The following is a 17,887-nucleotide window of genomic DNA, read 5'->3' on the forward strand; positions in this document are numbered from 1 at the left end:
AAATCCTCTCTTTTACCCCATTTTATTTTATGTCCCCATTCTATTTTCTCTTATTATTCCAACCCCTACGAGACATTTTCCTAAAGTTTTAGATAATAAAATGTACATAAGTATTTATGTCAAATGTAACCCCTCTGCTTTCCCTCTCCCTGCACAGGTCAGGGTTTACTGTCGCTGAAGTGGAGCCGCTGGGAATCTACCAGTTTGCTCCTGATTCCCGGCAGCTGGTGATCGCAGAGGACATCCAGACCATAACGCTCTACGTTCAGAGGCTGTACGGCTCTCGCAGCAACAGCACCGGCCTCTCCTACACCACAGTACCAGGCAGCGCCGCAGCCGGAGAGGACTTCATCGCAGTGCCAGACGGACGCTTGGTCTTTGACTCCCCTCGCCAAACCAACACCTCCTTCAGCCTCTCCATTCTGGACGACTCCCTGTCCGAGGCCGACGAGCACTTCCAAGTTAATTTAACAGACGTTCAAGTCTTGAATCCAGACGTAGCTTTGGCGGATTCCGCTCCACGCCTCAACCCTCAGCACAGTGTGGCCTCCGTCACCATCCTAGCCAGCGATGTGACGGGAGGAGTGCTGAGCATCGGACCCGGGCTGGTGCAGACTCCTGAGGACCGGGACGAGGAGACGCAGCGGGAGAGGAGGGTGGTGCTGAGGGTGCGTAGGTCCGACAGCATGGCCCAGGATGTGAGGGTCCGAGTCCAGGCATATGGAGGTGAGTGTTTGTCAGAATCAAAACCAGGTGTGGTGCCAAGTAGGTTTACAGATTCAAGAAAGTTGATTTGATGTGTAGTGGTGTATACATGAACACAGTAAGAGGAATTGAGTAAAAATAAAAACAGTTTAAAATGTATTAAAACAATATCATTAGATAAAAATAGAGATACAATGTTTAAATGTTAACTTTAAATTAGAATCTATACAAAGAAATAACTACAATGAAAATGTAAAAGAATGTCCTGTTTATCAGAATTAAACATTTTAATTATAAAAAACATTTTAAATAATCTACAATTTTTAGAGGAATTATCAACGATTTGATAAATTATGAAAAGTATTAATTTAATTTTTATTGACAAAAAGAAACATTTATTAAAATAAAAGATTAAAAGCATTAATATAAAATAAATGAATACATCATTAATTAATTATTATACATACAAATATTATACCAAATTTAACAACATTAGAAAAATGCACGTCTAGTTCAGTTTATACTTATACGTATTATAAAACAATTAGAAATGAAAATATATATTAAAAATTGTAGAAATTTATTTATTTATTAAAGCAATGTCTTTTATTTTGAGTTTTGCCTTAACAATAGTATATTATATTCTAAGCTGCTGATTCTAACAGTTGTTGCTTTTTATTTTAGATGGGAGTACCACACCTCTCCCCTTCACCGTTGACCCAGCTGGGACCCTGGCAAAGGAGGAGCAGGACTTCCGCCTAGAGTCCAGCATGGTGTCTCTTCAGGCCGGTCAGAATGAGACAGAAGTGGTCCTCCTCATTCTGGACGACTCGGAGCCCGAGGGACAGGAAGTGTTCTACATTTACCTCAGTGACCCGGAGGGGGGAGCGCAAATCACAGACAGTCCTCACCAGGGCTTCGGTGCTTATGCCAAGATCACTATCCTCGGTAAAATAATTTTAAAAAGACATTTGTTTGTGTTATGTTATATTTATTTGTACTCTTCTTCTCTGTTTCTCTTTTTCTGAGTTTTAAATGTTATCCTTCCCTCTATCCACACCAGGGAGTGACTTCCATAACGGTATCTTAGGGTTCAGTCTTGATTCTCTGATGGGCCAAGTCCTGGAGGAGGATTCAGAGAACAGAACTGCCCTCCTCTATCTGCAGAGACAGGAAAACAGGTAAATAAACAACTCACTTTGTCTTATCTTCAACGGTTTTTCTTGTCTCTTGTTTGTAAGTGTGTTCCTTCTCCCTGTGTTCAGAGCCTTTGAGGATCTGCAAGTCTTCTGGAGAGTCACCTTCACCAAAGCAGCTTTAAGTCTGGTCAACAATGGAGTGAACCTGAGCAGAGAGCTGGTGCAGACCTCAGGAGCAGCGCTGTGTCGGAGAGGAGAGACACTCTGCGCTCTGGCTCTGGAGGTCCATGATGATGAGGTGAGAGAAAAGAGTGGGCTACAAGTTTGATAACAGCTTAGACATTTTTCTCCCACCACCTCCTCAGTGTCATGCTTCCCCCCAGGACTTCCAGAGTATTCATAAAGAATTCAGTGGTGCACAAATTAAACCCATCCCTCCTTCTGTGTTGCTGCAGGAGCCGGAGCTGCAGACCTGGTTCCTGGTGGAGATTTATCAGGTGGGGGCTGGAGCTACCATCAATGAGACCACCCGCTTCGCCAACATCACCCTGGTGGAGAGCGACGACCCCCGAGGCGTCATGTTCTTCTCTGTGGGTCACAGACTGCCCATCGCCACCCTGACCACCACCAGGCTCAGTCTGCAGGTCCAGCGACGAGCCAGCACCGCCTCCGCCATGACCGTGCAATACCGAACACTGGTGGGTAACAAACATGTGTAGAAGTCACGCACAAGCATACATTATAAATGACGGTCATACAGACGTATAATTAGATTAGATTAAACCTTGCTTTTATTCCGTAGGGTACAAATGCATGGGCAATGAAATTAGCATCCAAGCAGAAGTGCAAAAGAGGCAGGGAAGTGCAGAGTCATGTTTACATATAAGCACATAAATATGACAAAAGGCTTAAGTATGTACAGAATGAACACTACTTATGGGTATAAACAATATGAACAGCAGTATGAATATCTATAGAGCTAGAAGGGGAAAAGATAGTATTATATAAAACACTTTAGACCACTTTAGATCAACTGGTGGGTCGCGACCCAAAAGTGGGTTGCGGACCCATTTTGAGCGGGTCGCAGTTATGCAAGTGAAGAGAAAAAAAAGAAATCACAGAAAAAAGTCAAACTTTTATTTTGAAGGCCACCTTTATTTTGAAGGCTAAAATGTCTAATGCTGCGTGCAGTAGCCGTTCTACTGGAAATGTGAGAGACCAGAAACGGTTTTGAAAAATGCTGTTTTGTAGTGATCAAGGATTGGCTCCAAGTCTGTGTTTTTATTTCATACAAACAAATATGTGCTATATATATATTACTGCAATGGTTTAAAACTTTGGGACGTGATTTATTGACGAAGGTAAAGGTGGGTCCTGAGGCTTGACCAGTTGAGAACCACTGCTTTAGACCATTATTGACACTTTTGAGTGCACTGAAGAAATGCAAATGCTTGAAATAGTATTTGTAATTGTTCTGAGATTAAACCTAAATGTATGTCCTAGAGGCAATCTTTATTTATGTCACTCTGTGTTGACGGATATCTAATTTTGAATCCAGGCCAATGTTATTCAAAGTATTTACTGGAAGATATAACGTTTCCCCCCAATCATTTCACCTGAAAGATGTTCATCTCTCTCTGTCTGACCTGGTTTTGTTGACCTGATTTTCCACATTTTTTTTAACACAAACTGAATAATTTACTGATCTTATTCGTCTTTTTTGTAACACTCTCATTACTTATACCAGTTAGAAAAATGTAGTATCGTATCTCTATAAGTTATGTTATGTGTCATAATATGTTCTTGCTTTTTATTTTTTATTAGAGGGATGGTGGGGGGTGATTTTTGTGTTCCCTTATTCTAAATTGGGACTGTACTTCAGAGAGGTTTAGTGTAAAATGTAAACATAGTTCAATCTAATTTAACACAGATGTTACATGATATAATCCTGATACACAAAGGTCTTTCAAAATGAAACGCAATCAATTTAATTGCATTTAGTAGTGATCTTTCTTTTTATTTGATAGAGGTATACTGCCACTATAGATATGTTAATAACAAACATGGTTTATTTGATGTCGATGACAAATGTTTCGTCCTCTCCTCGCCTCTTTGATCTCACTGCCTTCCTCCTCCTTCACCTGTGCGAGGCATCGTGATAAAAGATGCTACAGCACAGTCAGTTCGGGAGCATGAAGTACTCACTCACACTTACACATCTTGATATTGGAGATCAAAGTCAGAGTAGTGCACTCAAACAGAGAAACAACCGAGACACACGGCCGGGTCATCTGCTTTCATCTCTCTGAAATACTGTGAGACAAAGGTTTGGCGCAGTATGAAACCCAGCCTTCTTTTGTGTTCATAATGCTACCAAACAACACATTCAACTCCTCTCATGTGCACCTACTACGGACGCCTTTCAAATCACAATTAGATATCTTTCAAGTTCTTAGTTTACTCGAAGTGTTCAGGACTCGTGACGCTAGCTTGATGTTATGCAGGTGTTTTTTTTCTTCATAAGATTCTACACCAAAGCAGATCGAAGCATATCCCAAATTAAATTGTTTTAAAAAATGAAGAGACCACTCCAAATTTTTCTCAAATCTTTATCTCTACATGTGTGGCAGCCATTCCAGTGTCTGTTGGATTTCAACACAGAGAAACATTGTCAGTAGTTCATAGATTACAATACAAAAAATAATAAGAATAATAACATTAAACTCAAAGACAAACTTATAAATAATAGAACAAGAGAAAATGATATTGCTGAAGTGGTCTCTTGATTTTTTCCGGGGCTGTATATCAAAATGGTTAAGAAGTGTGTCTTGTCGGCTTCTTCTACACATCTGTGTTTGTGATTGAACATCGCCGGGGGAATTGCAGTCTTTCTAGTTCAATTGAAGATATAATTTAACCTTTTACACAAAACAAAAACCTGGCTCTAACATTCAAATCTGGTTAGCTGGTTATCCTAACTCCTCTGTTTGTCCTCCAGGAACTGCCCAGAGAGGAGGCTGTGGGCCCCTCTGTAATCCGTCCTGCTAAGGCTGGGATGGACTTCCCTCAGCAGCAGGGTCTGCTCACCTTCGCTGTGGGCCAGCGTAACACATCACTGGAGATCTACCTCACACCCGACTTCGCTTCCTCCCCACCCACACCCAAACGCTTCCAGGTGGAGCTCTACAACGCTTCAGGTGGAGCCAGAGTGCACCCTGAGTTCGGGCTGGCTAACGTGACTCTGGTGTCGAATTCAGCCAGTGAAGCTGTATGGCTCCTACTGGAACCATTACACCAGCCCCTCGACTCCGTTATATTGAACCAGGTGCTGCAGGAACTGATCAATAAGGTCTCAACGCCTCTGTCTCGGGAGCAGATGGTCGCTGTGCTCGAAGCTCTGGAGAAGGTAAGAGGGATCAAAGCCTGTGGAGAAAAGCATTTCCTTTATACTGATAGCTAAACTTTATTGAAATCTAATTGTATTTAGTCTATTTGTAGCTAGAGCTGCAGATAAAACAGTGTATCATTAAAAAAGAGACACAGAAACCAAATAAGGACCACTCATGCAGATCAACAGATCAAACAATTGGAAATCCAAGCGTTTCTCAATAAGTTTTCGCTGAATTTCTCCATCCATCTCTCTGATCAGGTGCTTGCCGAGGCTAACAGGACTCCTCTCCAGGTGACTAGCCGCAACCTGACCTACGACCTGCTCTGTGCGTTGGCCAACCCCAGCAGAGATGACACCCGAGGCCTCAGCCACCTTGCTGAGGTTGCCGAGCGATTCGCTTTCTCCCTCCTCACGCAGAGTCAATGTGAGATGTGAGTGTCCCATTTAAAGCGAGTGGAAAGGAGATATCCATATGAGGGATTTTATAAATGTGCAACGTTTTCATGTTTGCTTTCATAAATGTTTTTCTTTGTGTGATTTCTCCAGAAGGGGCACCATCCTGGAAACATGTCCCCATATGACCATCTCTGCTTTCCAGTGGTACCCCACCCAGATCAACGGACACAGATTCCGGGGCCGTAATGCAGACTTCTTCCAGCTTCCTGACACCCTGCTGGCTGTACCCGCAGCCTTGACAGCTGACTGTGGAAACCTCAGCCGGATCCAGCTGACCGAGTTCAGAACCGAACACTGGTTCCTCAGGAATGACACAATCCCTGCTCTCAGTGGGAAGGTATGGAAGCTGGGAGCAGCAGATGGCAGTATTGCTCCAGTATTAATTACCCATTTATGAACCCTCTTCTTTTCCTCTGTTCATATCCAGGTTTTCTCAGCCAGCCTGCAGGACAGAAGGTCCCGACCTCTGGAAGACGGCAAAGAGGTGGTGTATCGTATCCACACCCCCGGTCAACAAGTCAAACCAGGCCGGTCTGTGTGCCTGCTCTGGAACCAGACCACCGCAAGGTAACCCACCACAGACACACCAGTTCAGATTTTACATTACATGTCATTTAGCTGATGCATTTATCCAGACAGAGACATAATTATGAGAGCAATATGGGATTTAAATATCGTGCCCACAGACACTTCGACATGTTGACTGCTGGTACTCAGGGTCAAACCACAAACCACCAAACCGAGGATTTCTCCATAAGCCACAGAAGCTCAGATATTCTAAATGAACTTTAAACCGCAAATTGACCCTCAAAATGTTTCTTTCCTTAAGGACAAGGCTATTGCTTGAGCGTTACCTGGTCATCATCTCACCTACATTATTTACAACCTCTGTCTGACCAGCGGTGAAAGAAGTACTCAGATATTTCACTGAAGTAAAAGTAGTAACGCTACAGTATAAAAATACACAGTTACAGATAAAAATCCTGCCTTAAAAAACGCACAAATGATTCAGCATCCATATATTCTTAAAGTACCAAAAGTAAAAATACCACATTGCACATTGTTATATTTATTTATGCATTTATGTGTTCATCACTTTTATGCTGCGTAAAATCCTGCAAATCAGCCAGTAACTAAAGCTCTAAAATAGTGGAGGAAAAAGTTTTGCCTCCAAAAGCAAGTGGAGTTAAAGTATAAAGTATAATACCCTGGGCTCACCTTCACCCTTTTTGGATGGTCTGAAACCAGTTTGCTTAGAGAAGGGAAAACTCAGTGGCCATGGGGGAGGAGGGGGTCACATCATTGTGTTTATTATCTGCACATCCAGTCTTCCACACGCTGAATCTTCCCTCTGGGTTTGTCGAGGACATTCCTGGGGCGGGGAATGGGACTTGGCTGGAACACTGTGTGAGTCCTGAATTGGCAGGTTTGGGTTTGGGCGTAACGACTGCTTGGACGAGATGCATCGCGGAAAGGAAAACAGATGACAGACTGATAAGGAGGGAGCAGCAAAGTCCTTAACAGGGAAAGGTCAATGTTGCAGAGTGACCTTCTTGCTGTAAATGCAAGGTCAAATCCGGCTTTCTCAATTCCTGTGGGTTGGTTGTGTAAACATATCCAGCACAAACATGTTTATATTGTTATGGTTTGTTGCAATGTATCTTTGAAGGTGACAACAGATAAAGAACAGTAAACACAACACAAGACGTTTATTTATAAAGCACATTTCAACACAAGGAAATTCAAAGTGCGTTACAAAGCATTGGGACATGCAAAAGGAACATATTATCTGGATCAGAAGTCCTTTATTCGACACAGTGGGGAAATGTACAATGTTACAGCAAAGGGATCGCCACAAAAAGGCAAAAAAGTGACAGAATAAAAACAGGAAAGCACACGTCAGTTACGACAATCCATGGAACAGAAATAAGTAGCAGCATTCTCCCCAAAAAGAAAGTAGACAATCGTATAAAGTACAGCAGCAGCCGGCCCCTTTAAAAGAGTAGCAGCCGACTTTTTGGGAAGTTTGTTCCAGAAATATGGAGCATGATAAATATGGCTATGCCCATTGGGAGCAAATTTCAAACCACTGTCTCCGGATATTGGACTTACTCAAAAACATGTATTTCAGGCTCATTGCAATGCATTGGGATTTGTCTCACCTGCCTGTTCTTAAACTCTAACATAAGTCTTCACTTCTCTTCCTGTCTCCTCTCCTCTTTCCTCTAGCTGGTCGTCAGATGGTCAGTACTGCAGGGTTGTGAAGGAGAGTGGGAACTATGTGGAGTGTGCCTGCTCCCACTTGTCCATCTACAGCGCCTATGCAGAGTTTGCCACGCTTGCTTCCTACAACGAGGCCTTCTACGCCTCGGGATTCATCTGCATCTCGGGTACAAAACACACTCTCTTCTTCATGTAGTTTTCCCGTGTTTTTCTGCATGCGCACTGCACACTTTTCAGCTTTCTCTATGGTGTGTTTATTCCCATATTCCTCCCACGTTGTTATAAATAGCCGCTGTTGATTCATGTCATTCATTTGTTAATATAACTCTAATGTTGGTTGAATGTGTTCTCCCCCCACAGGCTTTGCGTTGGCCATCATATCCCACATTCTGTGCTCCCGTTTCCCCATGTTTGCTGCCAAACTGCTCACTCACATGATGCTCAGCTGCCTCGGGACCCAGGTAATACAGCTCTGCTCTAATACTACAGTCCTTTAAAGGTCCCCTGTTATGCAAAATGCACTTATTGCTGTCTTGCATACATAAATATATGTCCCCGGTGTGTAAGGAGACTCACAAAGTGTCAGAAAATACTACCCTCTCTTTTTTCCTCCTTATCCACATCTCTAAAAACTGGGGTACAAATGAGCTGATCCAGATTTGCGGCCGATATGATGTCATATCTGAAATGTTGGCTGGCTTTACGGTGAACTCCTGGCAACGTCCCCCCCACGTGACACGTCTCAACCTATCGTCCGCAATATACAGTCGAGCTGAATCCCCTCCGCAGCACCTCTGTCTCTCTGTGCAGGATGTCTGCAGGAGGGACTTAGAGTTGTTGTTATATAATACATATAATGTGTCTGTGGTAAACACTGAGAACTGTATCGGAAATAATGCTGGATGTGGTTTGGAACATAATATGGCATTTAATCACGGCAGTGTTTAGCTGAGTTTCTCTGTTAGAAACTTCTCTCTTCAGACAGAGAGATCATGACGCTCCAAAGGAGCGTGGCCAGCTTCAGCTCATTTGCATGCAAGGGAAAGTCACAGAATCAGCACTTTTCAAAAACGGGGCTGAAACAGAGGGATAGCGGAAATGCTAAAATGCATGATCTGTTTGGTATTTTGAGCAAAACACGTCAGAGACATGTTTTCTTAAATATTTAAATAAATAAAGGGCCACTGAACACCGACAATTCCCAGCTGATGGATTCTTCGTTCTACCAAGCATCTGCATTAGTCTCATCCCATAGCATCTGCAGATTCTCTATTATGCCTTAAATGTAGATGGATAGCGAACCATTCATCTCTCTCGTTGCTGTATGGATCAGTGGCTCACACACATTAGTAATGTCACAAGTGCAACACACACCCTCACACACACCTTTGCTTTTATACTGACAGAAACATGAAAGACACAGAAATTAATATAAAGTTTTATTTTAGGGCTTTATTGAGGAAACACACACAGTGGTGAAAGTACATTTACTCAATTATTGCTTTTCAGTACAATTTTTTGATACTTTATACATTTGTTTGATCATTTGTAATGCTTTCAGATCATTAGCTAATAAAAAATGTAAATTAACTTATATATAAACATTGGAATATACAGTATATATGGGTGAAGCAATCCAGCAGCAGTATACATACAACGAAATAATGCACCAAAAATCCAGTAAAGCAAAAATCCAGTGTTTAAAGTTTCACGGTTTCAAGGTTTCAATATGATTATGAAATGTTCCACAGCACATAACAAGTTCTACTTTGACTATATGTTGATGTCCATACCTGTACTTTTACCTCAGAAAGATATTGAATGCAGGACTTAAAGTAAAAGATCTGAGTTCTTCCTCCACCTCGGCGACACACGCACACACACACACTGCATGATTCTGACCCATCTTACTCGACAGGTCTCAGGTATTTTCTTGGAAATGTGCATGGATGTGAACACACACACATCACCGAATGTCATCGGTTGCGTCGTTTGCGGGCCGCTGCGTCCTGACAACGCAACCATGCCCCCCCGCAGCCCGGCCCATTAAAAACGCAAGCTGTCAAGTAAGCAATGAGCGAGATAGATATGTTAGTCTCTCATCTGGTCACCATGTATGTGTGTATGTGTGTGCATGTGTGTGTGCGTGAGCCAGTGCGGGACTGGTAATTTTCCACTGGTCCCCCCCTCTCTTTGGTTGACAAACACGAGCCCCTACTAAAGCAGACTGTTGTTGGGGGCTCGACCTGTTTATGGCCCCGGCAGAGCCCCTGAACCTGAAAGGGTTTCGGATGGAAATTTCCGTCCTGTTCTGTTCCTGTGTCGGTACTGTACTGCGGGCAAAGGCCTTCTCCTTGGATGAGTGTGAGCTTATAGTTTATCCAACACAAGTGTGTGTGTGTCTCTGGATGAATTTCAAACTAAAGGCCGGACTGGATGTGCTCTCTGGTTTTAAGATGTGCCCTCTGAGTGCTCGTCTGGTGCTGGTGGGAATATTTTGGAGGTAGTGACGGGCTCACAGTGCAGGATGTGCCGAGTTAAAATAGACCTACTGACGTCAGCGTCTTCACTTAAATATGTCCTAGATCTGAAATTGCTTGCTAGAAATAAGGAAAAGAAACATGACTTTTATTGTACAAATGCATGCGAGCTGATTCGTTCTTTCCATTACTGAATGTACGTTATTTAGTGACTTCAAAGTGATGCATGTGGACTTAAATCTAAAGCATGTAATGAGTTTGAGTATGATCCAATGTTTTGTCCTGGAAAAAAACAAACTGCTTCCTCTCTGGAAATGCTGTTCCTCTAGGGAGGGAAGAGCTATAATTTAGGAATGAAATGAAGAGGCATCATTAAAATTGAGAAAACATAAAGATGGGGTTCAAACATTTCACTTTCTTTTCCTGTTTTCCCATGTTTAGTGACTTTAGGGTCATGCCAAAACTCTGGAGTACTGGACATACTTGAGTCAATGTAATATCTTAACCAATTAAAGCTGAGACAAAAGATTTAGAGGCTTGAGAATATTTGGCCTCATCGTAGGATAAAATAAACCATATGAATAAATAATGAAAGCAAACACAGAAAGTGTTGCCCTCAGGATACATAATATTGATGCACTCCTCATTTCCCATACAAACAGCACTTGTTAAAAGCATCATTAATTTATATGTAGTTGCAGTTTGCATTTAATAAGCATGGATTTAGAGGGTTTGTCTAACCACAAAACCAAATACATGAAATCTCTGTAGGGATACATGTGAATGCATCTTTTAATCTAAGCGTCTCTCTGTTGGTCGGTAAATTAACATGTCATTCAAAGCTAATCCTTCTGTATATTAGGTCTTTTTTTTAAGTTGAAATGCATCCCAGCGTTATATCTACAGCCATAGGTTGGCATTAGGAAGCGATTACTGTTAAATGTATGTATTAAGGAGGCCAGAGATCCTGGATCTTTGATAGATCAGCTGTAATTAGTGACATCCCAGCCTTGCTCGTGCCTCACCATCGATCTGAACTGTCGGGTCCAGCACCAGCCACCGCTGACGGAGAGGGCTCTCCATCTGTGGTGGTGGGCTGGGATTAGTCACTGCCCTCGGTGGGGAGAAAAATGAAGCTGATGGTCAGATTTATTCTCCCTCAACAGCTACAGTCAGCTATAAATATGAGAGGAATATCCCACGCCTCTGAGAGTGAGAGCAGTTGGAGGCTTGTGGTTTAATGCATGTGTTTTTATTCTAATTACTTTCTCGGTATTCTGGCTGCCATGCTTTTTATATCTCAATATAATTAACCTGAAGGCAGTTTATCTTGTAGATGTTTAACCATTACACAAAGTCAATCAAGGTGAGGAGGATGGGTGAGCTTTGAGAAGGAATGGAAAAAGAACATTTGGCATCTACCTGTACAATAGGAATATGAAAATAGCTGTTGATATGATGCATTTAGTTTCTCTTCTAATATTGTCACGGACAAAGATCAAGACGTTTATGTAAGGATATCATTTTTCATCCTCAGGTTGGCTTTGATTGTCAAAAAGAGATTGTGAAAGGGAAATGTTACATCAAATCTGGGCGGTATTTTTGAAAAAACAAAATGTCTTTACTAGGTAATCATTGCAAAATTAGAACGCAGATAGTTGCTGTCGTTCAATCATAACAGTTTCTGTTCCTGTTAGAGTTTTTACAGCTCAATTAGAGTCGAAAATGTACATCAAATGTCATTAAACAGCAGCATGAAGGAAGTCTTTTAGCAATGATGTCTTCAAAACCCTAATATTTACCTCCTAATCCTAATCTGGGATTTTTGTTTTAAAGAATGGGGAAAGTGTGTGTGTGTGTGTGTGTGTGTGTGTGTGTGTGTGTGTGTGTGTGTGTGTGTGTGTGTGTGTGTGTGTGTGTGTGTGTGTGTGTGTGTGTGTGTGTGTGTGTGTGTGTGTGTGTGTGTGTGTGTGTGTGTGTGTGTGTGTGTGTGTGTGTGTGTGTGTGTGTGTGTGTGTGTGTGTGTGTGTGTGTGTGTGACGGTCGGTCTGTTCTCAGCCCTCAGCAAGACAACTGAAGATTGTGTGTGTACAGTGGAAATTTACCCGGTGTATATGTTCTGTGTACGTGAGCCTGTGGTATCGTGTGTGTGTCTGGTAACGTGCATGGGACTTAAAGTATGTAATCTGTATATGTGCAAATGTACCTGCACATGTGTGAGGGTTTCTCCTTTTTTCCATCCACATACCAGTATTTTACAAATAGAACTGATAATTAAGCAGGTTTTGATCAACTAATTCAATATACACAAGGTAAAAGAAACAAGAAAGCATCAATAGTTGATGCAGAAATCATAGCCTGTTATTAAAAATGGCCGGCTGTGAGTTACCCAATGACATGGTTTTGGTCAAATCCATCAATCCTCAAACCCAGTGGTGTAATAACTACCAACTTATTTGTTAAAAAGGTTTCGATAGGTATAAAATAGTCATGCACAGGGCTTTTGAATATAATATAGTTCCAGAAAATGTAAAGAAACAGATAGGAAATGTCATACAAATACATAAACAGACACAATAGGATTTTATTCCGCCATAAGATTAAGCAAAAACCATACATCTATTTGACTGACAGACAGAACTTTGTAAATCGATCAAAATCAAACACATTTCACCACTTTTTCCCAGTGTATCGTGCTTGTGAAATCTATTGTAAGCAGGGTTTTGGACCAGTCAGTCACATGCGGTCTGAGACGCATTGTGAAGTCTTTGATCAGTATTCATGTGGTTTTACTCTGACTCCCGGCGACAGATCCCTGCCGGCATCGTTCTGCATACATTTTTACCAAAACATAAATCAATGACAATAAGGAATGCAGGGTCACAAAACTGATGGATGAGAGGCCTTAAAGACAACTAGACGGCTGATGCTTTCATTTCTCTTTTCATCTGCGCGCTCCTCTACTCCTTCAGCTCCTGTGGGGCACTTCTTCATTGTACAGTATTTAAGAAATGGTGGTTTGCATCGTAACAGGAAAGCTGATTCCAAATTTGAATTGCTTTTCGCCACAACTGATGGTTACCCCAATAAAAATAGGCTGTGTGCTTCATAGCCCCGTCCCAGCCTGTGAGGATCCTACTGCTGCTGCTTTTGATCGGTCACTTTTTCCTAAGGATTACTGAGAGGTAGCATGCAAGACCACATTTTATTCATAGTAGACACATCACTTCATCCATCCCCTCTCATGAAACAGTTCATCTCTTGCCATGCTAATATGTTCCATCTGTCAGGATCCTCAACAACAATATTGATTTATATTGTATTATTGAAGTCTTCAATTAATCCCAATAATTGCAACCCTCTCATAAAGTCTTCTCCTCCTCTTTCCCCCCCCCCAGCCAGTTCTGACACATTAAGCACTTTGTTTAGTGTGCTTAATCTGTCGGATCTGTCAGAACAAAGCACTGAGAAATGTCCCAAAAAAAGAGAACAGCAAGAGGATGAACTTAAATGTTTTAGCAGGACCTTAGATCGGTCAGTCGGTCGGTCGTCGGTCAGTAAGTTAGTTAGTTTGTGAGTTTGTTGACTAGGTGATGAGGTAGGAAAGTATGCAGGAAGAGAGTTTGTTTCTTGGTTGGTAAGTTAGTCGTTTTTTAGTTTGTTAGTTAGTAGTTCACTCGTTCATAAACTCATTTGTCCACTCGTTTGTTAGTTAAACTTTAAATTGTACAACTTTGACAACTGTTGACCCAGTATTTCACCAACATATGATTTTATTGTGGGAAAACAACATCTAATCTCCGTCACTATTGCACACTAAACACAATTCATTTCTCATCCATTGTAATTAAACATCCCTCCACGTCCCAGACAGCCATTCCCACACACTGACTGGAGTGTATACCCAGGGGTCCTGGTGCTGTGTTCCAGTATCTGGGACGTGTTTAGGTGACTCCTAGCTGTGGTTATAAAGGATTTCCTGTTAGCTCTGGGACTTGATCCAGCATTTGGATGGCTCTACCTCAATCCACACACACACACACACACACACACACACACACACACACACACACACACACACACACACACACACACACACACACACACACACACACACACACACACACAGGAATAAACACTAACTTTTATCCCCTGTCTTCACCACCCACCAGCCCATCTTCCGGTCTCCGAGCAGACTAAAGAAGCTGTCTGATTACTGTCAGGATTCCTTAAAGTTCCTGTTTGTCATCAGTGTGCATGTGTGCGTGTGTGTGTGTGGGGGGGGTGGTTATGTTTTTGTCGAGTGTGCATGCGGTTTCTCAGCTCTCAAGGAAAGAGGGTGTATGTATTGCGACATCCAAGACCCTAAGCGTTTCCTTGGCCTTAGAACGTAAGATCAACACAAGTCTTTGTAAATCAAGTGAGTGCCTTTCCTGAGGAAGTTTATCTTTTCCCATCGCGACCAATCCATCGTTAAATCAACAAACACAGAGTTTTGGACGTCACAGAATATGAGTTATATTATTGTGTTCTACGCTCACTCCCACAAGAGTTTGGAAACAAAATGAGAAAGAGGGGAAGAACAAGAAGAAAACATATTATTATCTAAATCCTCCTCGTTTCCCCTCTGAGATGATCGATTTCCCAAGTACATTTAACTCAGATTGAGATGGATTTCAGTTTTGCTTGCAAAGCTAAAGTATACGGCATGCCCTTGATAAGATTTTAATGCAATTCTAACCTCTTTACTGTCTGTCAGCCTGAGCTAATGGCAGATAAGTGATGGGTATAAAGTGTCAGCAGTCGGGGCCTTTGATACTGTGTGTGTGTGTGTGTGTGTGTGTGTGTGTGTGTGTGTGTGTGTGTGTGTGTGTGTGTGTGTGTGTGTGTAGGACAGTGGAGAGGTGAAGACAGCCTCTTGGGAGACTCACATTACACCCTAGTAGCTGATCCAACACCTTGTGTCCAGTCTGTTCGGACTCCTCTCCTCTCTATCAGATTTATCAGCAGCATTCTTCTTCTATACTGCAATCACTGTGTCCTTGATTCAAGATTCAAAGAGGCTTTATTGTCATGTGCACAGCAGCTACAGTGAAGATATGGCAATGAAAATCTTAAGGATCAGGCTCCTCCAACACTACAACATAATATATAGAAGACCTAAAACAATATAACACATTTAAAAATCAATAAAAGAATGCAAGAAGACACAGAGTAGAATAACATTTTGCAATATTATCATGCAGATTGTAAACTGATGAAGTAAACTATATACATGTCCCAAAAAATAAGCTAAATGTTTCCGAGTAAGTGACCAAGTAAATGCAGGAGTCTACATGTAAAATGAAAGCTACAATATACCGTACAATTGGCTAATTAATTGATCGTTAATTCCCTTTCACATCTAGACTTTCCTGAGTTACGTTCATGCCTCTTTCTACCCCTTTTTGCTCCTGAAAAGTGATGAGTAATCCCTGCTTCTTTTATTCTGCCCTCTTTATCATTGTGGCTGCTGCTGCTGCTGCTGGGCTCAGCTGGGTGCAGTGACTTTATGAGCTACAGAAAGAATCTCTCCCTCTCTCTCTCTCTCTCTCTGTGTGTGTGTGTGTGTGTGTGTGTGTGTGTGTGTGTGTGTGTGTGTGTGTGTGTGTGTGTGTGTGTGTGTGTGTGTGTGTGTGTGTGTGTGTGTGTGTGTGTGTGTGTGTGTGTGTGTGTGGATAAGTGGCTGGGCACATCCTGCATGACTCATCAGTTTGAACAATGATGCCATTTTCACATGTTGCTTGTCCCTGAACTGGTTACAGACACTCCACTTGCTTTCATAGACTCACCAAACATTCGGGTGTCTGCCAATAAAATGTCAAAGTCAAAGTGTCACAAAATCTTTCACCACTGGACTCATCTTTAGTCCTTACAGGTGCTCTGTTGAGTTTATTGCACGTACAGTCATGTTAACGTTCAGATTCTCTCACAACCACACATTATGCCTATCCTTGAGGCTCATTCCATAAAAGAAATTGAGTCTATTAAAAGGGATACTTAACTGGCTACACCTGCCGAAGTAGACTGACTGCGTAATCATGTTCTAATTATGTAGGACTCATCAACTGTACACTATGGTTATTATACACCCATTAAATCTGTAAAACGCAATGAAAGGGAAGCCAGTTTCATACAGTAGACATACTGACCTCTTTGTCATATGGAGCCTGGACACTGATTAGAGATGTCTTCACTTTCATGAGGATATAAAGCTATTTCTGACTATTCTCTGTTAAACTAAGCTTCTTCCTGACACACTATACTCTATAGAACATTTGCAAACACCAATTTCCCTTTTGTTGTAATGGAAATGTAACTTCTGTCGCCTTTACCCACATACTGTTGTAAAAAGAACTTGAAGGCCGCCATCATTACCTCGACTTGCTTAAGTAATTCATCTACTCGGGTGGTCACACATTAGCTTTATCTTGATTATATCATTGTGTAGTCATCAGGATACAAGCCAATAATCCAAACTGGTTATGTTTGTTTATTAACTTGGATATATTATCATGGATGAAAAGGACATAATGCTATTTACTGTATCTGTGCTGTATTTGCAGCATTTATTATATGCATTTCTGCACCTGTACAATGTAAATAGGATTACTGGTAAAGAATGCTAATGGTTTTTTCCTACCATGCATTGTGCTACGCAGTCTTTTGACTCTCTGGACTCTCTAGAAGTTTCTCTCTGATTCTGGCCAAATGTGTGTTGTCCTAACAGCTAGTGACCCTTGAATCACTGAACTTGATTCCCGAAACAGCACAGCTAACGGCAACGGGAGGTCACAGCAGCCGTTAGGTCACCAGGGTTCTGCAGTTAGCTCCTGTCTGTTAGCTCAGGCCTGGACAACAAACATCGTACAAGCTGTCTTAACAGTGGTGCAGTGATGACGTATTTTTGTAGGTTGACTCAGAAGCAAGCATCACAAGGGATCTCTCCACAAAAAACAATGGGGAGTAAAATCCCCCCCTTTTTTTGAATATATATCGATGATGATTGTTGAACCGTAATTGTAAGCACCAGAAGTAAAAAGCTTAAGCTAAAGCTAAAAATATTACATCACATTTACAAGACTTTATATCATCAATGCTAAGCTAAAGGTGGCTAACATTCGGCGTGACGATGTTTAGAAGTCTGTTTTAGTCCCTTGTTAGTAACCGCCATTGTTGTGACACAAAGAAACGTAGTGACATATTCTATCTCGTAGAATAAAACGTGAAAATCCTGTTAGCTGGTGTTAACCACACATATTATTTTAGGCATCTAACCACTAAAGTCAACAGTTGACTTCAAGACGAGGGAACCAAATTAGGTAAAATACTGACTCATTTCCAGCTTTTAGGACTCATTCTGGGTAGAGATTTTGGGGTATTTCAGAATAACAGACCTTGTGATATAATTTTAGGCCCATAAATAGCTTTTCAGATGAGAAAAGAAAGAGGCA

General features: G+C 41.7%; 1 protein-coding gene across 1 annotated transcript in view; it reads left to right on the plus strand.

Moving 5' to 3' along the window:
* adgrv1 (adhesion G protein-coupled receptor V1) overlaps positions 1 to 17,887 on the plus strand; it is a 110,271-nt gene that overhangs the window by 46,103 nt on the left and 46,281 nt on the right. Inside the window, 11 exon segments of the mRNA XM_063896298.1 lie at positions 158 to 726; positions 1,390 to 1,653; positions 1,769 to 1,886; positions 1,971 to 2,142; positions 2,300 to 2,542; positions 4,843 to 5,250; positions 5,494 to 5,666; positions 5,782 to 6,028; positions 6,119 to 6,258; positions 7,921 to 8,081; positions 8,275 to 8,375. Coding sequence (XP_063752368.1) covers positions 158 to 726; positions 1,390 to 1,653; positions 1,769 to 1,886; positions 1,971 to 2,142; positions 2,300 to 2,542; positions 4,843 to 5,250; positions 5,494 to 5,666; positions 5,782 to 6,028; positions 6,119 to 6,258; positions 7,921 to 8,081; positions 8,275 to 8,375 — 2,596 coding nt within the window.

This window comes from Eleginops maclovinus, chromosome 12, assembly GCF_036324505.1.
Source record: "Eleginops maclovinus isolate JMC-PN-2008 ecotype Puerto Natales chromosome 12, JC_Emac_rtc_rv5, whole genome shotgun sequence".
Classification (NCBI taxonomy): Eukaryota; Metazoa; Chordata; class Actinopteri; order Perciformes; family Eleginopidae; genus Eleginops; species Eleginops maclovinus.